This window comes from Pholis gunnellus (assembly GCF_910591455.1).
Source record: "Pholis gunnellus genome assembly, chromosome: 8".
NCBI lineage: Eukaryota > Metazoa > Chordata > Actinopteri > Perciformes > Pholidae > Pholis > Pholis gunnellus.
In genome coordinates this window covers 24,717,050-24,741,129 of record NC_136534.1, presented here as the reverse complement: position 1 = coordinate 24,741,129, position 24,080 = coordinate 24,717,050, and the positions used below count along the sequence as shown (strand labels likewise).

At 43.7% G+C, this 24,080-nt stretch overlaps 1 protein-coding gene across 1 annotated transcript in view; it reads right to left on the bottom strand.

The window, feature by feature from the left end:
• Positions 1–7,030: 7,030 nt before the first annotated feature.
• cspg5a (chondroitin sulfate proteoglycan 5a) overlaps positions 7,031–24,080 on the bottom strand; it is a 48,624-nt gene continuing 31,574 nt past the window's right edge. The window contains exons 4-6 of the mRNA XM_079164189.1: positions 17,512–17,668; positions 14,481–14,537; positions 7,031–8,052 (exon numbers count right to left, since the gene is read on the bottom strand). Coding sequence (XP_079020315.1) covers positions 7,885–8,052; positions 14,481–14,537; positions 17,512–17,668 — 382 coding nt within the window. The 3' untranslated portion in view covers positions 7,031–7,884. The remainder of the gene's footprint in view (positions 8,053–14,480; positions 14,538–17,511; positions 17,669–24,080) is intronic.

Below are 24,080 nucleotides of genomic sequence, written 5' to 3'. Positions count from 1 at the left end.
GTTGCTGGGCAGGAAGCATGAATATATATATATAAATATATATATAATTATATCTGGAACTTATCAGAGGTGTTTTTCTCTGACAAGAAAGTCGATGAGAGCGCAGAGACTGAACCAAAACAGTAAAGCTAGAGGCTGTAAAAGCAAAACACTGAATGTTGCTAAAAGGCTCTGTAGGGTTATTCATTTCAAGTTCTCTGAATAATAATCTAAGGCTCGTCTAGCAGGGATCAATAAAGTATCACGTAATTAATATTCTACACGTACCAGGCCCAGAGTACAGACACTGTGTCGTGTGAGAAGTGTAATAAAGAACAATCCGATGAGCTGCCATCGACTTCTCGTTTTGGCAAACTGCCTGCTTGTTAATTATTGGCACAGACACACAAACGTAGAAATAACAATGCTTGTGTGTCTGTCTTTGTGGTTAAAGACTCCTGATTCCTACAGTCCCTGAAGTGTTCCTGAGCGAGACCCTGAGGTTCAATACTGTCACAATGCAGCACGGTGTAATCCTCCTCACCAGTTTATAACCAATTAAGTGAAAATTGGTGGTAAATTAAATAAATGGCAAAAGCATTTTTTCCTTCTCTTTTCAGTCCTAACATCTAAATGTTAGTGTTTGTGTTATTGGGCAGTAGTCGGCACATAATATGAACAAATAATACAAATAAAACAACCATCAAATATTTAGAAAATTGCTACAACTTTTGCTATTAAACCCGGCAACATAACAAGTGGGTACATATTTCCTGAGGACACCGTAAGTAGCGGTTTTCCGGTTAAGAACATTCATGAGTTTTTGGAAACGGAGACATTTTTGACAGCTGCCACTTGGTCCATGTTTGTCCCACAGACAGAACTGTACTGTTCCAAGTCCAAAATCCCACACAAACCCTTCTGGACACTAGTTTTCCTTAAAAAAAAAAGAAAAGGAGCTTCTGGCTAACGGCAACGAGTACATTCACAGGAAAAAGTTTCAAGATGACGGCCAGGACAACGAGAGATATGAGGGGCAGTTCATCGGGGGCTGTAGGGGTTCCGAGTCCTCGGCCTGGACCGCTGACGCTCGTTGATCGCGTTGGCCGGCAGCGAGCGAGTGCTGAGGGGGCTGCAGACAGAACAGGGGGGAGAGGGAGGGTACATGTCGTCCGCCCACCTCAGGACCCGGCCCTTGGCTCTGCCGGGGCCGTTAGCAGTCTTGGCGCGGGGCCCGTTGGCGACTCGGGGTTTGGTCTCGGGCACCCTGTGGAGGTAGACATCGTAGTGGGCCAAGGGAGCCTTGGTGGACTTGAACTTGGTCCCCTTGGCGAGGTGGAGCTCCAAGGCGATGGTCACCTGACAACGCAGGAGCAGAGTAAATTGACAGAGACACACTGACACATGAACACACAGGACATATGCAAATCAATACCCAATTTGTTACAAATTAATAAACATCATCATTTCCCGAAGCGAACGGTTTGGTGACATCACTCTCAGCCAAACCAGTCACTCATGCACATGAGGTGCAGGATGGAGAAAGGGAGCGGGGGGGGGGGGGGGGGTTACTTCAGACTGTTAATGTATCACCACATTTCCATCAGAAAAGAAGCCAAAGGGTCCTGTTCTGATCAGCAGCATTCCTCAGAGCCTCATTAGTAAACTAGACGGTGCCAGAGCGATTCATTTAGACCTTACCCCCCCCCATCGCTTCTCTCCTCTTTCCTTTTGCTTTCAATCCCTCCTTTGTAAAGCACACTGTGCGCTCGTGTGCGTGCATGCATGTGATTCTAAATATCGAGCGTGCACACATATGTGTCTCTATGTGTTTTGTGTGTTAACATGTACATGTATGTATAGATCCAAATGTGCATATTTTGTTAGTTTGAGCATTTTGCACATATACATGCATGACTTTGTGTGTGTGTGTGAGTGTGAGTGTGTTTGCCCCCCCCCCCCACACATCATCATGCACTACTATGTGTGTGTGTGTGTGCCCGCATCAGCCAATCACGACGGGCCCTTCAGGATCCCAACACCATCATTCCACCACACCGTCAGCCAATCACAGGCTGCTGATGAATCCCAAGTCCCAGCAGGTTTGACTCGGAACAGCAGAGAGAAGAGAAAAAGAAGAAGAGAATCTTGACATGGCTCCACCATGTTCTCTGTTTCCCAGTTCTCACACCCTCGTTACCCTCGTTACCCTCGTTACCATCCTCACGCATTTTTATACCTCAGAGCTGTTTGTCTTCTTAAGGCCCGGCTGTAATGAGAGCAGGGCTGCATGACTTTGGATACAAATTAAAATTCTTCTTGTATTTTACTTGTAATCTACACACTTATCTGATGTTTACAGTTACTAGATACAGTTTAAGGTTTAAAATTCAAAACATAATCGATTAAAACATGAGGCTGATGGTGTTATAGATTAAACCAGTTGTTTCACTAACCTGAGGGGTCATGAGATGTTAAATGAGTTGTAGAAATTAAGAAAATACATCATATTTGTTGATATTTTGCAGCGAAACACTGAATTATTTTCACGTTCAAATCCAGTGGAAACGTTGGGAACCACTGGATTAAACAACTGGTAGAGCAGTTAAATGATCCTGAAAACATTTGGTTCTTACAGTGTGTTAGTTTCAGGTGATTATAAACTAATGAAAACATATGAATAGTATGTGTGTGTGTAAGTGTGTGTGTGTGTGTGTGTGTGTGTGTGTGTGTGTGTGTCTGTGTGTGTGTGTGCAGCTGTGCAGGACAGGATTAGTCTCATCTGAGGAGATCGCAGGGTGTGACGTTCAACCCTAATGTGAAGCCGAGAGCAGTTTTAATGCTCTGATACGTTTCAGTTTGTTACTGACGACGATAAAGCTGCATGAGAGTCACTTAATCTGCCTCGTCCATGCATGTGTGTGTGTGAGTGTGTGTGTGTGAGTGTGTGTGTGTGAGTGTGTGTGTGTGAGTGTGTGTGTGTGTGTGTGTGAAGGCGGAGAACGCGGAGGTCACCGAGTTTGGATCTCGTCTGCTCAGACTGTGGCATCAGGATGGGTTTCCATGGCAACAACGCCCTCTTCTGTCTGAAGATGCATTAAAATAAGAGGATGAGAGAGAGAGAGTGAGAGAGAGCGAGAGAGAGACAGAGGGAGAGAGAGAGAGAGAGAGAGAGAGAGAGAGAGAAAGAGAGAGAGAGAGAGAGAGAGATGTGATGAAAATGTTCAAAGGGTCAGTGACCATGGAAAATACACACACTCGCGCACACACATACACATACACACACACACACACACACACACACACACACACCCACACACGCTCAAAGGGGTTAATGTGTCCTTTTACTGCTGTAATAAACACAGATTACTCTGAAGGATCAGGTGTTACGTCCATGTTGTCAAAATCTGTTCTTTTAAACTCTTATCGTCATCTTTCACAAGATCAATAGAATACTTTGAGATATTTGGCAGCTCGGACCTTATTGTCTAATAATTCATAGACAGCCCAGACAGCCTATATACGACACTACAACTCCATATGACACGATCTAACAGTGAGAAATAAATCAACAGCTTTAGCTACTGTTAACGTTCGGTTTTCCCTTGTTTTACAGAACATGTGGGCTTCAATAATTATCAGTGTCATCTGAACTTTAAGTGATGTATTTTCTGGAGATTCTCTCAAGGAAAGCATGTTGTACTCCGTGAGCGATACGTCTGACGTTTCTCTGGGAACAGACATGAAGCAAACAGAAGTATAGTTCTGCATCAGCAGCGATGAGCATCAAAGACTGAGAAACCCTCCGGTGATTTTCACACGTATTTCAGAGAGATTGACTTTGAGGTGTGAAATAAGATTCTGCCATTTATAGAGCTTCAAAAAAAAAAAAGGTAGTTTTCACACTTTTAAAAATAAACAAACAAGAACAAAAGAGTGGCAGCTTTTCCATTTCAGTTTTCAAAAACCGCAATCTGGTGCCCTATACTGTCGGATATGCTGTGTTGTACGGATGGAGTGCAACGCTGTTAGCAGAGTGAGACGTTGTGTATAACACACATACACAGCAGAGGTCTGTTTCCACTGTGAGAGTGTTAAATAGCTCCAGAGTACAAAGTGAGGTCAGTGTTTATAGAAATGTATCCTGTGATTTATTGACGATCTCTTCTTGGGAGTGCAGAACTGTGGATGGAGCCCAGAAACAGAGAGAAATTGGTGCGTTTTTTAAATTAATTTGCTGGAACGTTAAAAGAGACGAAGCCCACAGCGACGAGCACTTAAACACCAACGATGGAGGCAAAACTAAAATGTAAAAACACCAAAAAAAATAGATCTTCTGGTGCATTTTTAAGAATTAATTCTCGTTTTTTAACCAGCGTTTCAGTGGCTGTAGATGGATGAAACTCGCTTTGCTCAGAGACACCCCCCCCCATCCTGCTTCACTTCTCACTCGGTAATGTAATGCCCACTTGTTGCCATGGTGTCCACCGGTACTTCTGGCCTCGCTCGTTTCAATTCAAAAGGACCCTCCTTTAGTGTGTGTGTCTGTGTGTGTGTGTGTGTGTGTGTGTGTGAGAGTGTGTGTGTGTGTGTGTGTTTGAGCATGTGCAGTCATGTGCTACTGCATGTGCCAACATCCACAAGTGTGTGTTTGTGGGTGTGAGAGAGAGAGAGAGAGAGAGAGAGAGAGAGAGAGAGAGAGAGGAATGAAAGAGGGAGATAATCACGGTTACTGCTGTTTTCGTAGCTCGCCTACTCAGTTTCCTATTCTTGACATTAAAAAAAAAGGGGCTAAAATGCTCTCTTTAACCCCCCCCCCCTCTTTATTTATTTGAAGAAAGAGAAGTGCACCCAGACCTCCCCACCCCCACCCTCCATCCATCAGCAGCCCTCCACCCTGGGAAGGATCCCCCACAATAACACTGTTTAACCCTCTCAGTGATCCAAAGGATCAAACCCGACAAAGGACCGGCAACACTGCAGCCTCATCTGAGACCCATTCAGGGCCGTTCATCACATGGGTGACCCTGTGTGTGTGTGTGTGTGTGTGTGTGTGTGTGTGTGTGTGTGTGTGTGTGTGTGTGTGTGTTGTTGCACTTCTCTCCTTGTGGGAACCAATTTCAGTTTTAGAGTGAGGACATTTAGTCCGGGCCGCCCTCAGCACAGACGTGTTATTAAGGTTAGAATTAGAGCTGCAGACCTGAGACCTGAAACCGACCTCAGACACAAACATCAGGAATTGAGACTTGACATCGACGTGACCCCTTCAAGACTCGACCCACCAACAAACAATGACGACTCGGACTTGATTTGATTTACTCAAGACTCGACTTGGACATCTCCCGAATGACTTGAGACCTGACTCGGACTTATCTGAAATGACTTGCAATGTCATTTTGACTTCTGTCAAAACGCCTTGAAACTTGACTTGAATCTTCCTTGGATGACTTGAGACTTCAGAGCTTGAGACTTGGTTCAAATGAAATGAGAAACATCTTGTATAACTTGGGACTCGACTTGGACTTGTCTTGAATCATTTGAGATGTGACTAAAAATGGACTTGATTTGAACTTGGGAGTCTGGAGTGACTCGAGACTGGAGAACTTGATACCTGAGACTTGTCTCATACGACTCTGCACTTGTTTTGAATGGCTTGAGACGTGACGTGAATAGGCCTCAAATGACATGAGACTCGACTTGAGACTTGGGGCAAATTACTTGAGACTTGATTTGGAGTTGTCATGACTGACTTGAGACTTGACTTGGACTTGTCTCAAACGACTTGAGACTCGACCCGACACTTGCTCTGCTAGACTTGAGACTCGACTTGATGAGGGTCCTCACAAGTAGAAGTATAAATATGTGTGTGTGTGTGTGTGTGATGTGAGCATGGGAAGCTGACAGATGCTTTGAGCATGTATGAATGTAAGTGTGCATATGTGTGTGTGTGTGTGTGTGTGCTCTATTGTGCCAGCTCAGCATCCTGAATTGAACAAAAAGCTCTTTTGATCAGATTTAAAATATGTGTAGGAGGTGTGTGTGTGTGTGTGTGTGTGTGTGTGTGTGTGTGTGTGTGTGTGTGTGTGTGTGTGTGTGCGAATATGAGGAGTTCATGTCTATATGTCCATTTGAAAGAATTGTATTTGCATGTGTTGGTATGTTGTTCATGTATTTTTCACTGTTCATATTCTGTGCATGTGTTATTCATTTTCAGGTGTGAGCATGTCTGCATGTGTGTGTGTGTGTGTGTATGTGTGTGTGTGTGCGAATATGAGGAGTTCATGTCTATATGTCCATTTGAAAGAATTGTATTTGCATGTGTTGGTATGTTGTTCATGTATTTTTCACTGTTCATATTCTGTGCATGTGTTATTCATTTTCAGGTGTGAGCATGTCTGCATGTGTGTGTGTGTGTGTGTATGTGTGTGTGTGTGTTCAGTTGGAAACAGCGAAGCGTCTCTGGAGGCAGGAAACATGCAGAAGCAGCAGACCGGTACCTGATGTTTGACCGTCATGATTTATGTGCTGTGAAGGCGATTTTCTAACAGTAGAGCAGCTGTCGACTCTGGAGATCGTAAAGCTCAGTCACATCAATGAATTCTAAACCACAGAGGCACATATTTGAGTTGCTGACCTATCTATCCATCCATCTATCTATCCATCCATCTATCCATCCATCTATCTATCATTTTGATCCACATATTGTGTAGTTTGGCATTGTGGTCATGTGATAACAGCATCACATAAACCGGAATAAGTGAAATGATTTATCTTTGAATATAATCTTTTAAAACAACATTTTGATGCTGGTTGTTGTAATAAAATAAATGTTAAAGTTGACTTCATAGTGCGGCAGTAAACCTTAACCTGAGTGTGTATGTGTGTGAGCAGGGAGGCACATTTATGACGAGGATGTAAGAAGCTGCGTTCAAAGCCATGCAGAGTGTCGGAGTTCACGGGAGGATAAAAGGGGGAGGCGACGCTGAGGAAAACACAGGATCCACAGAGGTCATGTTAAAAAGGTTTATTTCAACAACTGTCTGAATCTCGTTTGTTTATTCTCTGTTCAAAGTCCCAAAAAAGTACAAAAAAAACAACAAAAAAACAAGTACATCAAAGGATTAGAAATCACATCAATGAAAACCAAGACACATTGTGTTGCTTCTTTTGAAATCAATCCAAGGAAATTTTTTTTTCTCCAATATTTATACATACTCACTGGATTAGTCAGACAAACATCAAAACCTCTCAGTAGCTTTATCTTTTTTTTTCTTCTTTTTTTTACAATGACGTTTTACGTACGTTTTAAACTTCTGTATGATTTCTTTCTTTTTACAAAATACACCAATGCAGGCAGGGGAAGGTGTGTGTGTGTGTGTGTGTGTGTGTATACATATACGCATGTCTATGTTTTCATCTTTTCACTGTATGTGTGTGCTTCTTATGTGCGTTTGTATATGTGTGTGTGTGCGCAGGTAAGAGAGATAAGGGAGAGTAGAGTGACAGCAACAAGGCGGGGCGGGGGCGGGGCTGCGAAACAAGGGGCGTGAGTGGATGTAAGAGGAGGTTGCAAGGCGGCGGCGGGGTGAGGTTTGGTGGGAGGGGGTTTACTCTCAGCGGGGGCGGTAGCGGCGGCGGTGGTGGTGGTGGTGTACGTTTTTTTTTTTGCTGCAGCCCGGGGCCGCTTGGTGGCAGTGTTGCCGTGTTGGAGACGGTTGCAGACCAGGGTTGGTTGGCTGGTACGTTGGCAGGCTGGTTGGTTGGTTGGTTGGTTGACCCGTTTAGGCGCACTCGGCAGCGGACGGACGGAGAGTGGGGAGGGGTTTGGGGAGCTCCCGTCGCCGGCGCACCTTTGTCGTTTTCAGTGTCGTGTTGTCAGGTTGCTGGGGTTGTTTTGTTTTGTTTTCACATCATGTTGTTCTGCAGTGAGTTTACCTCCGAGGAGTTCTCCTCGCCCAGGACCTTGTGGTTCTCGTGTTTGGGGGTCAGGGAGTTGTGGATGTTGAGGGAGTCGTCCTCCTTGGGCTGGGCCTTCACCGGGTCCTCCAGCTTGTTCTGGGAATTAGGATCGTCCTACCCAGAGAGGGGTGGAGGGGCAGGGGGCAGAAAGTACAGTTAGAACCACAACAACCACCTTCATGTTCAGGTGCAACTTTGAACCTGCCAATTGGTGGAAAACTTTACTTTTTAATATTTTTGTAAGCCTCTGTAGGGAACTCTGGCCAACTATCTCAAAGACTACGTTCATCTTTGTTTAAAGGCAACAAAAAACAGCCTTTTTTTCCAGGGAATTACATCCACAGTGGACGATTCTGCACCTCACAGTTTACGTCCAATCCCAACATTCAATGCCTGTTCAGGAAGTAGTCTGTCCTTAATGTAGAGAGGCAGAAGGTAAAGATGTGTAGTGCATCTGGTTTTCATACAGAAGACTAAAGTTCACATCCGGTCACAGACCTGCAATCTGTATTTGTCCTATTATCAACGATGCTTCTCTAACTTTAACCAAGTTATTTACTGAACCATTGTTAAATTACAGTTCTTTTCCCTAATCATAACCCAACCTTAGTTGCCATGTGCAGATATTAAAAACGTTAGCATTGGACATAAACGTCGTTGTCACTGAATGTAATCGGAAGTGTTTTCGCAGAATCGCCCAACATCGACGTTCTTATCGTGTGATTTGTTTGAAGAAAACGAAGATGAACTTTGGCTCAATATGCTTTTGAAGAATCCCAGAGCTTTGGATTTGTCTTTTATTTCATGCACTTCCACCTTCATGCTTTAAAGAACCACACCAGTGTCTATGCAAGATTTATGCTGCGTTCCAGACAACTCAGAGGTCATACTTTTCCCAGATGAAATTTCCAACTTCCGACCTCCAACATTAAAACAAAAAACAATAACCAAGGCTGACCGTGATAAACTGATGTTCAAACACTTGAACTACGGGTTTCCATTAACTTCTGTACAGTGTGAAAATTAATAAGTAAACTCTTGAAACATGCTTGGATTTTGTAATCTATTACAGACAGAAGATAAAAGCACACGTGTTACTACTAAAAACGGGCTGATCTCATCCAGCATTCGTAGCAATACCTAGGAAAAATAATGCAGGGAGCGTTGAGGTGGATGGCTCCAACAAACAGCGTCTTTCAGCCAGGAGACGGGAGTTCGTTCTACGTGTGAAACGAGAAGTCAACATCGATGTGTTTGTCGCATACTTTAGTAACGACACTTCCGTGGTTATTTTAGTAGTAGTTTTGTTGCCTAAACCTATGAAGACGGAAGTTCAGTTTGAAATGACCGTATGCTTTCTCTCTACTGACCAGCAGGGGGCGACTCCTCCGGTTGCAAAAAGAAGTCAGATTGAATAGAAGTCTATGAGAAAATGACTCTACTTCTCTCTTGATTTATTACCTCAGTAAACATTGTAAACATGAGTTTATGGTCTCAATCTCTAGTTTCAAGTCTTCTTCAATACAGCATGATGTTCATTTAGTAAATGATGGTCCATTTAGAGTCAAACAGACCATAAAGCAGGGGATGCTTTAGGGCGGAGCTTACTGTGATTGACAGGTCGCTGCCGCTACCAGAGCCTTCCAAATATGGTAACTTCCGTTCATTGGTTGCAAAAAACAACAACATTGCGACGGCCATAATCCAAGATGGCAACAGCGAAATCGCCGAACCCGAAGCTAAGGGGGATGTCACGATGACTACGTCCACTTCTTGTATATAGTCTATGGTTGCAAGCTTTCATCGGAAAAACACACGAAAAATGAGGAGTAACTTTTGCTAAGATATCATACGAACCGTGCTTCAGTTTCTGGGTCCTGGTGTTGTGACGGCTCACTTTAATGGGACACTTTGATTGGATAGAGCGTTCGCTAATGTTATTAGTAACACCTGTGCTTTTTATTCTTTGACTAATCTAAATATCTGCTGTGAAAAAGACCTTAGAGAGTCTGCTAATAGATTTCAAAATTGTATAAAGAAAGAACAGAAACCTACGAATACCTGGAATGGTTTATAAAAACAGCAGCATTGTTTAATGATGTAGAGTGTAATTGATTTGTAGAAAAAGGGACTAAAACTCTGGTATGATCCTTTAGAGACTGCAAGAATGCAGGAAAAATACCATCAAATATTCAACTAAATCAAATTGCAGCTTTCGCATTGTTACTTCAAGCAAAACCAGTTTCCGTAGCAGCCATGTCAGTGTTTTGGAGGCTCCACTGTTTCATGCTCGACTGGCATGTTACGTTTGGTTGAGGAGACAGTGAGGTGAGCTGCATGAGCGACATACCCCCCCCCCCTTATCCCTCCTCTTTCAGGCAACCCAGGAAGCGCATGCACATCCACATGCAAGACCCTTAAAATATGCCCCCCCCCACAGTAATGATCGCTCATGCAGAACTCCCCGTCTCCTCCTGCTTCACCTCCTCCTCGAATTCATCTTCCCAAAACAAAAACAAAGAGAGAAATGAACTCTCCACCCTGGGTACCACCGTCATACATACCCAAGCAGTCGCTGGGGGGGGGGGGGGGGGGGACAAAAATAAAAAAAGCGACGTGTTTTTTTTTAAAGAACTCAATCTAATCCATCTGAATTTAATTAAGGTCAGAGGGAAGAAATTGATTGCGGAGTCCATTTCAGCTCGGTTTTTCCAGCCTCTTATCCCCCATTAATATTGCATGGCATCATCGACCCGAGGCAACCTGGGGCGCCCGTCACACACACCCCTTTGCGGAGACACTGAGTGTGGCGAGATGGACACATTCATCCGGACACACACACACACACCCTGAGGCCTGTGCCATTAACAAACACACCCTAATTGAATGTTTGCGTTTGAATACAAAGGCACTTTGGGAAAGGAAGAGCAGTGAGAGCATTTACCCGCTGGCTGCTGGCCTAGATAGTAACTTCAGGCAGGACGTGTGGATACGTCACTTCCATGGTTACGGGGTAGGGGCCCTCTGTCCTCCCGTCAGCGTGAAACTGGAAAACGTTTTTTTCGTTTGTTGGATTTCATCGTTGTGCATGGGTGGAGGGTGGGTGGGGGGAGGGGCGGGGGCGAGCAGTGGGTGGGAGGCACAGAGTCACGAGGACTTTAGAGCGGGTGTCATTTCGAAGGGGAGCAGGAACAGATATAAAACAGGGTTTTGATGATGATGATGATGATGATGGAGGCACACGGACAGTTCCTAATGTCCTTTTGTCTTTTAGTGGGCTGGTTAAGAGTGGATTTGCTTTAAAGGAATACTTCACAAAATGACCATCTGTATATTAATCACTCGACCCGCGTTACCTTGAATTCTTGAGGAAAACTTTTGAATTCCCCTCAACGATGAACCAAGAGTCAAAAAACTGAGAAAAAAAGTCTTGTGAGGTATAATCCAAGTCTCATTCATCCAATCATATGCTCAGTACTTCACAAACACATGCATTTAAAACACATCAGTAGTGAGACAGTTTCTGTGAAAGCAACGACCGCAGACGCTTAAAAAAGGTGAACGCAACCAGGCGAACACGTGTTATTATCGGGGAAAAAATGGACGTTAAGATCTTGCTGTTGCTTTGCTCTAAGATGAAGAGGGGGAGTTTATCCTAATTAAAACTCGCTAATATCAACGACACGTTTCTAGTGACGCGTCTAGGTGTGATTGGGGCCCAAGGTTGTTGCAAAAATGTGTGTGTTTGTGAAGCAGTGACTACGACTGGATGCCTGAAACTCGGGTCATGCTGCACTGAGTTGTGTTGAGAGTTTATAATCTGATGTTTTGATAAAGTTTTGCTACAAACGCAGCCTCCATTTGCTTCAATTCATCAAGACTTTCCAATTTTTTTTAATTTCTTCGTTCAGCCGATGCGAGAAATGTTTTCTTCAGGAACACAGAACGAGGAATCGATCCACAAATGGGGATTTTGTGGGTGAAGTATTCCTTTAAGGTGCTTTGTGACCAATAATTCAGCACAAGGAAATACATTTAAGGTAAACACACACTGGTAGAATTATCATCACTGAGCTTCTGTTCAGAGACACAACAGAAGCTTTTGGAATTTATAACCAGATGTGAAAATACGTTTGCAATCTGTTAGCCCACTTAAAGCCCCTAAATGTAGATTTTTTTATTTATATGTGATTAAAGCATCTATCAGATAACTGTGAGGGGATATGTTAGTGTTTTTAGAAACATTGCCAGTGGTGTGTGTGTGTGTGTGTGTGTGTGTCTGGTTGGATTCAAAGTGCAGGCTGGAGTTCTGAGAGTCTGGATCAGTAAACTTCTCTCCTTGCTGCTGATTAAATATGTTTTAATTTACATTGTTTGTGAGTCAGTACACCTGTGTGTCTGTTAGCTTTAGTCTTTTTCACGCTTGGGTGCATATTAAAATATTTGTATTGGTATGTGTGTGTGTGTGTGCGTGTGTGTGTGTGAGAGTTAATATTAGCCCGCCTGCGCTGCTCTGTGTTTACATACTTGTTTGTGATTTGTTTGTGTTTCCTCACTGGCTCTTTCCTCTGAGTATATGCAGCAGCATGTGTCTACATTTGTGTGTTTGCATTTCATCTGCATGTTTGTGTTCGTGTGGCGGGGCAGAGGGATAAGGAGACGAGCAGGACCGGTCAGAACCCGAACGTCTTGAACTCGTGTCTGTGTGACTGGCACAAACTGGATCAGCATGTTTTCTGGCATCCATCACATGATGTGCGTTATTGTAATACATTGCAATCCTCTGAATACTCTGCAACTTGAAGGTTGTTCCTCTGGAAAGTCTTCTTCAAACAAAGCGTTTCCACTGCAGTAAAAGTACTTTTTGTTTGCTTGGAAAACATCGATAGCAACAGAGCTGCTCATGCTAACTGCCTGCGGACGAAACCTACAGAAAAAAGCTTCAAGTTTCAAAGTCCAAAGAAGAAAAGTGTCACATTGCCGCCCACGCTGCGATCTCTGTTAAGCGCTGTGCAGAAAGAAAAGAGATCAAGACTGAGAACAACTTTTCAATGAGAAATCACTGAATTGAATCGCTCTTGTTGGTCCCAGTACTTTATGTTCTCACTGCATTAAGCATCATATGAAAGCTCTTAAATTAAAGGGGCAATTCACTTCATCTTTAAATGTTTCATTGCACCGCCTGCCAGCAGCTTGAGGTGAATTCACTGTCGATCAGTCAGTCTGAGAGCAGATTCAGTCGATGGAAATTAAATTGTCTCGGAAATTCGGGGGCCAGCGCTGCCCGGCCAATTCATTTTCTGTGTTGAATTTATTTAGTATTGATGAAAACACAATTCCATTTCAGCATTTTTGCTGCAGAGGAAACCGTGCGACTGGACTCTGCTGGGTTCACTGCGGAGGGATGATTGAGGACAAGAGGGTTCAACCTACCGCAGTGAATGAAACACAAAGTGTTCTGTAACTGCAGGGAAACAGAAGTGCTTTTTGTGCTATTGTTCGGAAATCACTGCCGTGAGTGTGTGCGTGCATGTGGGGTTTTTTCTGCCATCTTTCTGTTTGTGTATGGTTCAATTTCTTTGTGTGTGTGTGTGTGTGTGTCTTATACGTGTGTGTCTTAAGGTCAGCAGTTTCGTGCAGTTTTTAAAAAAATGTCTGTTTGTGATTGGATTTTGATTTGACCACATGATCTTCATTAATGTGTTTTAAAGGGTGATTCAATGATTTTATCTCGGGCTTACAAGTAACTGTGTTTTTTTTGTGTGACAGACAGCTGACCGGTCATTCCAGGTTCATTTTACCCATTTCTTAACCAACCAATCAAGAGTCGAGAAGTCTCTGACGCGGCTGTCAATCAATGCTCGGGGAGCTCATGAACTCCAATCAAAACCGTCAAACTCGGCAGACCCGATCGACCACGAATCAAGACTCTGTTTCTGTGGCCTGCTTCTCGGCTCAAGTGTTTTCAGAAACACGTTTTAGTGAACTGTTGAAAAGAGTCGAGCCAAAACAAAGCAACGCCCACCGACTCGAGCAAACTTTCTCATTTCACGGCTACATTTATGTTTCTGAAAAGATTTGAGGCCGAGGAATAAGTGATGCAGTATTGATCCATTTGATTAGATGCCTATTTTGATTAGAAGAGTTTTTCTTCAGGGGCGGTACTGAAAGCACTAAAATGAGGCAGAAGAACGTCACAGGTTTTCAGTCTCATGTACCACTGTGAGGATATAGTGACAGTTTGAGTAAATATGATAGATGATAGATTACCGACTGTAGCTTTAACTGGTGCTCATAGTTCACTGGTGTTGGTGAACCTTGTTTCAAAAGTTTGGTAAATGAATGCGAGTGTGTGGATCTGTTTCTTTTCATGTTTTCCTGACTTTATTTCGGTGGGAGGGGATACGACTCAGATGGGTCCACTGAGAGTTGAGAGAGGGTGATTGACAGGGCCACAGTAACAATGAGAGAGCTGTTTGGGTGGGTGAGAGAAGGGGGAAGGAAGGGGGCGGGACTATCTGACATTTGGGATTTGGTCTTACCTCGCAGTCGGACTCCTCTTTGGTCTTACACTCCCAGGTGTATCTGCTCATGGTTTTCTGAGGGGAGGGGGATGGGGCAAAGGGTTATACTCCTCAAAACCATACAAGGCATCCTCAGAGAAAGACAGGCAGAGACGGACAGAGAGAGAGAGAGAGAGGGAGAGAGAGGGAGAGAGAGGGAAGACGAGGACAGAGATCGAAGTGGACAGAGAGAAAGAAGACGAGTGGGAGACGATACGGAGAATTTAGGTAGCGAGAAAGAGGAGGCAGACAGGAAGAGGTAGAAGCAGACAGATAAAATAGACAAGAGAGAGATCGAGTGTTGGAGACCAAACTAGACTTCCTCTCAGACGTCAGCTGATATTCCCAGCTGGCTACAGACTCTCTGAATGTGGACGCCGACTCCGTTCAAACACAGACTCTCTGGTGCTGGCGTTCCGTATTAGCACAGTAAATACAGGTGTGGATCATTCTGGATGAGGTTCACCACCGTCTTGACACAGACACTGGGCTATTAGTTTGGAAGGGAATTGAGGTTATTTTGACTTATTGGTGGGTGTATTTTTTTAGAGGGGGGAACGGGAGTTGGTATGGTTTTTGGTTTGGGGAAACCTACTGCATGTCTACAGTGAGTTTTGTAGGAGGTTGGAACATGTATTAGAAAAGTAAACCCGGGCTGAATAGTAGTCGGAAATCTTTCATTCTGCTTGTTTTAGGCTAGAGAGCAGAGTGTGCCTCATCTGGCAGATAACGCGTAAGAAAGAGTTTACACCAAAGCGATGTCTTTCCTCTGACTGTCTTAACTAATTCATCACTAGGGTTGGGGTTTGATACCATTTTGTCCAATTTGAGTCAATCTGCTTATCAAATTGGAATCCCTTCTGCAATCTATTTAGGTTTAGCGCTCAACATTTGTTGTAAGATCGTTAATCTCTCATGTTGTCGTCTTTAGAAAAGTGGAAACACTTCAGATCGGTAAACAAACACCTTACTTTTCATGGACCACTTGCTCCAGATGCTGGAGGTCCAGATTCTTCTCTATAAGGCTCTAAACATCAGCCAATTAGAGAATTTAGATTACAGAAATGTATGTGACAAGAGGAGACACCCTTATTCTGCAAAAACACTAGCGATTGCAGAGTGGTGCGCCAGACACAACACATCGGTAAATATTACATTTTTATATTTTAAAAAGTTACTTAAGGAATAAATGTTAACCGGTTACGGCTAATATGTATATCCTATACACGTATATGACCGATGAAAGTTAGAAATGAGCACACAGCTACACTAATGTTCTGTACATTGCTTAGAAGATTTTTGAAAAACTGAAACCAGATCCAAAATACAACCTGGTATCAGACCCCAACCCTGTTTGTTAGTTAAAGGTACCCTGTGCAGTTTCACTGAGTGTACTTGATGTCTAACAAACACACTGAGTGTATGTCCTTCCTCATAAAACATTTGCAAAGCTACATTGTTTGCAAGCTTGCCGTCTTCTTCTCTGCCTTTTCTGGCGCATTGCTACGTTTCTTGGCACATTACTGCCATCGGCGGATACGTGTAGTGACTTGACAGCCTGCATGTGCGTGCTTGAGTTCACCAGAGAACCTTTAATTAAGTGTGCTGAAACAAACCAAAAGTATTTACAACTACTATTCAGTCCAGTGGATGAGTTGGGATTCTTTTTTTAGGGGGGGGGGTTGTGACAGGTGGTGTTGAGTTAGGAAGTTGACTTTTATTTTTTAGATATTGTTAGGAGGTGATGATGGATGTTGTTTTTTTGTTTTAAATGACTCTTGGGATTTCTTGTCTCTCAGAGTAGTGAAATGGTATTTGGTAGTGGTTACAATGAGTGGGTGAGACCTCTAAAAGAAATGAAAATGTCTAAAACTGTTGAGCTAGCATGAAATAAGATGAGAGGTGCTGTAGCGCCACAAGTGAACAGAACTACTGATGGAGTTGTTAGAGGGTGGTACCACATCCTAAAAACACTGGAAAACAAATCAAAAACAAAACTCGACCTCAGTTGTAGCACTAGAACTACCCATGCTGCTACAACGATAGCATAGCCGCTACTAGCTACCCATGCTTCAGTTAGTGAGGCACATGTCGGCTCTCTGCTGCCACCTGCAGGCCGCCACAGGGGGTGGGGGTGGGGGTGGGGGGGGGTGTTGCATCTCAGATGTTTATCCTGATAACCCCGACCATTTCTCACAAATGTACCACACCTTTAGCTTACCTGTTTGTGGCACCCATCCTTCCCCTGCCTCCTCCCCCCCAGAAGCAAACAAACAGAATGAACCCCCCCCCCCCCACCCAACCACCCATTCTCAGGATAAACAAGTAAAGCAGACATTTAGTCATAAGTACAGATTTGCACACAAATAGCGAAGCGCAGCTGCAGCGGCTGACATGACCACCGGGGGGGGGGGGGGGGGCGCATGTCAGCGACAGAGCAGGAATGCCATGGCACACCGATGCAAGAGGTGATCAGAGAGAGAGAGCAGGTTAGAAAGAGACGGGGTGGGGAGGGGTCGCAGCGAAGGATTGTGGGAGTTTTTCTCTCACCAGGGCGGTTTGTTAGCTTCACTGTGAGAGACGTTCAGTCTGCACGGTTTTAGGGTGGAATTTAACCTCTAACCTTGGCTGTGTTAGCACCCTGTTGGTACTATCCTAATAGAATACATAAGAATGAAAATATTTAAAGATTCATGGTATAATAGTTCTATGATGGTATAAAAAAACACAGTCAAAATGCCTAAAATATTCTTCTTTGTGCATCCTGTAGTTTTCTTTCTCAACCTCTTGGATTCGCATTCGTCCACTCGAGAAAACTCCCGCCATCCTTGGTCGCAATTCGACCCCCCCGCCCACCCCAATCCCCATGTCCTTAGCGTTGCACACCTCGGAGTATCTGAGAATACTCATGCCCATGCATTAGGAGGGGGAGTCAGGGGGGCACCGGGCAGGGTTTGCAGGGGGAGATGCAGAAAAAAGGGGTGAGAGAGAGAGGCGAGAACCACGTTACCTGACAGATAATGTTATCATAGTAAGCCAATGCACGGGCATGAGGGACGTTAGGAGGGGTGTCGCACAGTTTCCTTACATTTGGGTGGGAGCCCTCAGCGATGGTGGACAGCGAGAAATTATCATTGTGCTGCTCCGATGAAGGCCGGTACTTACTGCTGAGTGTCGGAGGACGGAGGCGGGGAGGTGATAGTGGAGAACGGGGGGAGGAGGGGATGTGGAGACGAAAATGGGTGAAAGGTGGAGAAGAATACAAAAAAAAAAAGAGTTTGAAGAAAGAGATTGTGGGAGAACGGAGGAGGAGAAAGGAGAGTTTGAATGTGGACAAATTAAGAAGAAGAGAGATGTTTGGAGATTTAGAGAGAAGGAAGGAGGTTGGAGATGAAAATGTAAGATAAGAAGAATAAAGGACATTCAGGAGAGCGAGACAAAGAAGATGGAAAACAGGGGATTGGATAAGAAAAGAGAGACAAGTCAAGGGAAGAAAAGAGGAGGGCAAAGAGAGTCCAGATAATAAGAGTGCAAGACAGTTTGAGGATTTGAAAAGAACCCAAGTGGAGGAAAAGAAAAGGAGGAAGAGACGTAAATGACATTTACAGGAGGAGATTCACAAGGTGAGAGATGGAGAAAAGACAGTCGTGCAAAAATATTCAACAATAGAAAAGACAAAGAGACGAAAACAGACAAGTGGAGAGACGGTGAGACAAAATGGAACAAAAAAAAAAGGAGAAAAGAGGCGACAAGCGGGGCAAGAGAAAGGACAAATTTAGGGGAAAGATTACATTATTGAAGAAAAGACAGACAGAAGGAAAAAATAAAGAAAGGAGGGGGGGGGGAGAAAAAAGCAAGAAAGCAGCATTAGTTATAGAAGTAAAAAAACAAAACACCGCATCTGTGATGCAACATACTGAGAATTAAAGGACCATCAGATCTAGGTTACCTGGTCCTCACTCGAGTCATAGAGGCTAAACTTTGACTCACATTTGACCCACTATTGTTGACTATAAACTGACTCTATTTCTATTTTTAACAACACTCGATTCTTGTCGATATTGATGCAAATGTTCATTTTTAGATTGTTGCAAACTAACCCCACAGTTTCTCTTAAACACAGTGTTGACAGATTATTGTGAAAATGTCTCTAATCATATATGCACATTAGTTTAAAAAGGTATAACATTGCAGATATTCTGCAACAATAATTAATAATTTTCTGCCCCGAGAAGTGAATATTACGCAAGACCACTTTAGCCGTCTGCACACGCAAAATAAATCCACCGCTTTTAAGCATTTTTCGGTTTATGGAACGCTCAACCAGATGACATTAAAACACAAAACGTTAAAACAAAATTAAGCTTCTCCCTACATGCACTGACTCTGCAATGTATTAGTTTTTGTATTGCACATCTTTGTCTTGTTTTCCACTTGATATAAACTGAGAATTCGTGCATGGTTTATTCGTATGTTGTGTCTTTTCCTGTTTGTTTAGTGTTGCACGTTTTAATTGCCACCCAGATATTTTTCCAACAATGGCAAACTATTTCTTTAAGTTTGGCTTTAAGATAACTGGATACACCAAATAGCAACTTATCTGACCATCGCTCAAGGTTCTTTACAAAGACATACAATAAAATAAAAGGGTAATAATCACATCCACTAGGCGAGAAACTACTCGTACTATTTTAAAACAGACGCAGACTTTCCTCTCATCTCCTCAGAGAAGCGGTAGACTTTGGGAGTTCCCTTTTGACTGAGCTCTTTGAATATCTTCCTCTTTCTTCTTCTTCTTCTTCTTCTTCGTCTCTGACTTGTTGAAGGGAAGAGACGTTTGTCTCGGGGACCGAATGAAACGACAACTCTGACAAGAACGTCACAGTTTTGTCTCCTCTCTCTCTCTCTCTCAAACCTTCCTTCCTATGGATGAAACGTCTGTCGTTCGCCCGGCACTCAAACCTTTACTCAAACGTCTCGCTGTGTCTCTGCCTCTAATCTCTTCACTCCCCCGTCATATCCATAGTTAAAGAGGCCGCGATCTACTTCCTGCCAAAAAAAACAACAAACGCCCGTCTCCCTGATCTTGACGCAAGCTTCCATATTTATATTTCATGAACGTTGTGACAGGACAACCAAAGACGATGTAACGACGAGACAGAGATCATGTTCTCCCGTCGACACTCTGGCACCAGACATCAGCTTTGGACTTCTCACTCTCATTTTCAAATTGTTTTCTTGTCACATATAGCACCAACTCACAACAGAAGTTACCTTATGAGGTCTAGACCGTATTCTTTGATTTACAGGAAGAAACCTCCAACTGAACCGGACTGTACGTGGGCAGCCAACCACCTCGACCGATACCAGCTACTTAGAAATAATCCCTCACACATAACATCAGGCGACAACCTCCGCTTCTACCGAGTGAAGTCAACGCTGAAGTGTCTTAAAACGTCTCTCTACTGTCCACCAGGGGGCGACTCCTCTGGTTGTATAGAAGTCTATGAGAAAATGACTCTACTTCTCTCTTGATTTATTACCTCAGTAAACATTGTAAACATGAGTTCATGGTCTCAATCTCTAGTTTCAAATCTTCTTCAGTACAGCATGATGTTCATTTAGTAAATGATGGTCCATTTAGAGTCAAACAGACCATAAAGCAGGGTATGCTTTAGGGGCGGGGCTTACTGTGATTGACAGGTCTCTGCCGCTACCAGAGCCGTATACGGCGTCTTTACGTCACTCCTCTGCATTCCAAATATGGTAACTTCTGTTCAGAGGCCGACCCGAAAATATAAAGAAACTGATAATTATTTTTGGAATATTGTTAAATAGGTGCACAGAATGACCAATTTGGGACCTAAAAGTATTAAAAAGGCATCAACAGATTCACGTCTTTACATTAACAGACAGATGGAGCCGGCGATGAAACAGATTCTGAATCGTCTCATAACAAAGACGCCATTTCTCTTCTTCTCTCTCTCTCTCTCTCCCTCATCTTTGACCAGGATGTTGGGTCTGATCTCGACTGCGGCAGAGAAACACTGCGACTGCCATTAACCGCAGCAGATGGGGGAGTGTGGGAGTCTCATGTATTCATCAGCCCTGTCAGCACACACACACACACACACACACACACACACACACACACACACACACACACACACACACACACACACACACACACACACACACACACACTCCTCTGAATGTGTCATGCTGAGATTTTTTCCTCTGCAACGACCCTCTTATTCCTCTTACTCTCTTTTCTTCTTTCACTTTCTCTTTCCCTCGCTCCTCTCCTGCAACAGTTTCTCCCTCCCTCCCTCCCCGTTTCATCCTGCCCTCCTTTTTTTTACCCCTCTCATCTGTCACCCTCCTCCTCCTCCTCCTCCTCCTCCTCCTCGTCCTTTCTCCCCTTCGATTTCTTTTAGCCGACCACTTGATGAGGCTGTGTTTTCTCTTTCATGCTGCACCCTGAAGCTACACACACACACACACACACACAGACACACACACACGCACACACACACCCCTCAGGTCGCACAGCTGTATGTAGGTCAACTCCACCTCCCCCTGTTTCTCCCTCCCTCCCTCCCTCCCCCCCTCCTGTTCAGACTGCCCTACTTTCAGCTGGATCCAGAGAACCAATGACATCACCCTTTTCTCCTCAAATATCTGCTCGCTGGGCTGCTACTGACTGCACCGCTCTTCCTCCTCACCATCCTCCTCATCCCTATCCGTAATCTCCTCCGCCGTGACTAGCGTAACCTTCCCCCGTGGAGCTAAAAGTAGTCCCCCGTGGCGGGTGGGATCTGGTCTGGAGAATTCGGTCCTTCGGTTGACATTTGCATCCGAGGACGCTCGATCGCCGGGGCCCCGCTGCTGCTCATCCGCGACAGCGCTGTTGCCAGGGAGACCAACACTAAAACACGGGCACCGGCAAAGCAATGCCGAACCAACAGTGTGTTTTTTTGCTAATCATCATTCATGAGGTTCTTTAATCTTAAAACGAGGCCTGAGGGATGAATACTATTTTAATATTTTATTAGGAAAAACATAAAGAAAATTGCGTTCTGGAGTTTTCCACCTTCACATTTTCCACTGCACCACATCTCCACCTCATATCATCATTTACTGTTACAAGTTAATTTGCTGGTATCGGAAATTCTTAAAATGTGATTATTTGTATTCAAATCTCTAATAATGAGAAAAAATTAGGTTCCCGATCAGATCAAAAGCAGAAGAAGGCGGCAGAGAGCAAAGGAAGGCTGATATTTTAATAAAAATGTGAAGCTACAGGTATCTCCTTAAACTCATGAAATGATGTGTGTGCCACCTCCGTGTACCTTTAAACATATTAGACAAATCTTTCTGCAGATTTTCGTGCCTCAAGAACACCAAAACAATGACTTGAGATGAGGTGGAGACTCACAGGAGACAGGTCATCCTGAACTCGCATGCAGAGAACCGCTGTTCACCGAACTCTTAATGTTAAAAAATATATGATTTCCTACTTTGTTTGAGGATTCATCTGAAGCATGTCGGCCTTGAGTTATGAGAAACATTTGGTGAGAAGGGATTTAGAGCCCTTTAAAGGTCCAGTGTGTCCGAAACAATAATGACCTTTAATGCATCTAAAACGTCTACAGAACCATTTCCTGGTCCTTCACACGGAGCCTCTTTTTCCTTTCTTCCTCTCCCCTCATCTGTTCTGTCATCTGGTTTTCTGCCGGCTGCTCGCCATCAGCTCTCCACGCCGCCGCCCCCTCCTCCCTCCTTCCTCGTCTCCTCCTGCATTTCTCCATTGTCTTCCTCACTTGTTCGCCTCCTATTTGCAGCAGATCAATCCTAACCCCTCTTCCTCCCTCAGACTGTTTCTATCCCTCTCCTTTGTCGTTTCTTTAGCCTTTGGTTTATGTAATAGGTTCCATCTCTATCATATGTCCTTGAGCAAGGCACTGGACCTCTGCTGCCTCAATCATTCTGGATTCTTCGGTCATTCTTGTCTGAAAATAATTGCTTTGTTCGTGGGCACCGAGGACTCGTGTTTCTCTGCTCCTGTGGAGGACCCGTGCTGGTGTTCACTCATCCTGCCTTTCTTGTTTAATGTTTCTCCAAATCTCAGGCGTCCTCTGTTTATGAAACACTACTCAGCTGTGAGCTCCTGACACTTTAGAAGAAGTGTTGTCGAGACAAAGTTAAAAAAAGGACTTTTTTAACACATAGATCACATCCTCGGTTATATTGTGTGCTTTTCTAACAATGTATGCAGAACATTTGTATCTTTTCTTTCTGTAAAACAAAATATGAAATGTGCTTACAGAAGCTAACACCGACTGATTTAAACCAATAAAATCATGACATCCAATCATCATGTCCTCTGTAGCTGAAGCTAAATACACTGACTACGGTTTCAACTGGACTCTAAAGGTACTATTTGTGACAATTTATATATATTCATTTTTGGATTGCCAATGTGTTAATTGTAACGTGACATTTTTTGAAACTATTTGAAGGACTCGGGACGGTTTTGCCGGGAAAATCCAAGAGATGTGAGAAGTTTTTATGCCTCTCTTCAGCTCCTAACTTTAACCTAAGCTAAAGTTAGCCAGCTAGCTGTAGCGTAGCTACTCAGCTACAGCACGTTGCTCCGTAACGCAACATGATTAAGATTAAAAATAACAAGAGGAGGAAGAAGACGTGTTGGTCCAAGAGGTCTTTCACAGTAACACATTGATTTGTTATCTACCCATTAGGCCCACTGCCTCGTGCAGATCTGTCATTGTAAAATGTCACAGTCAGGTATGACATCAATACTGTGATATAGCGGTATGTTGCTGTAGTAGCTACTGCGCCGAACTGTGATTTTACAGTAAAATACCCATCAGATTATTATAGCAGTATGCTGGTGTACAGTATAGTTATAGCTATAGCTATAGTTAGCCTTGCAAACTCAAATTCCCTGTGTAATATTTGATTTCACAATACAATTCAGTATTGTGAAAAATCAGTTTAAGCATGTGAAGTAATGATAGTGGGACTATTTCCCGTCTCTGAGACTAATTTATAGACGTATTGACTGAACTGAGTGTTAAAACCTGTTGGTTTGTCTGCTTTAGCCTTTTTTTTCCCCTTATTATATATTCTGTCCCCTGTGCCTCTTTATCTTTATATCTTTATATCTTTATCTTTATCGACCGGTCTGTCTCTTTCACTCTCTAAACTTTAACTCTCAACACGCCTCGGGGCAGCCGTTTGAGCCCAGAGGCAGCGGCTCCGGCCTCAGAAACAAAAACTTTCTCCTTCGATCTTTAACATTGAGGGAGTAACGTATCGCAGCCGAGACTCAAGCTCCTGCTGGCCGAAGGATAATAAATCTGCTGCGCCAGAATGCCCTTGAGCGAGACACTAAAGATTTTACTTTTTTTTTGTTTTGTTTGATTGATCTTTTAAACTTAAGACAAATGAATCCACTGAGCCTGCGGGACACGTCGTGCACACTAAAAGGAGATCTTGACAGATGGAGTTTCACTTGTGTTTGTGTATTTCTTCATCACAAACGTGCTACTTTGC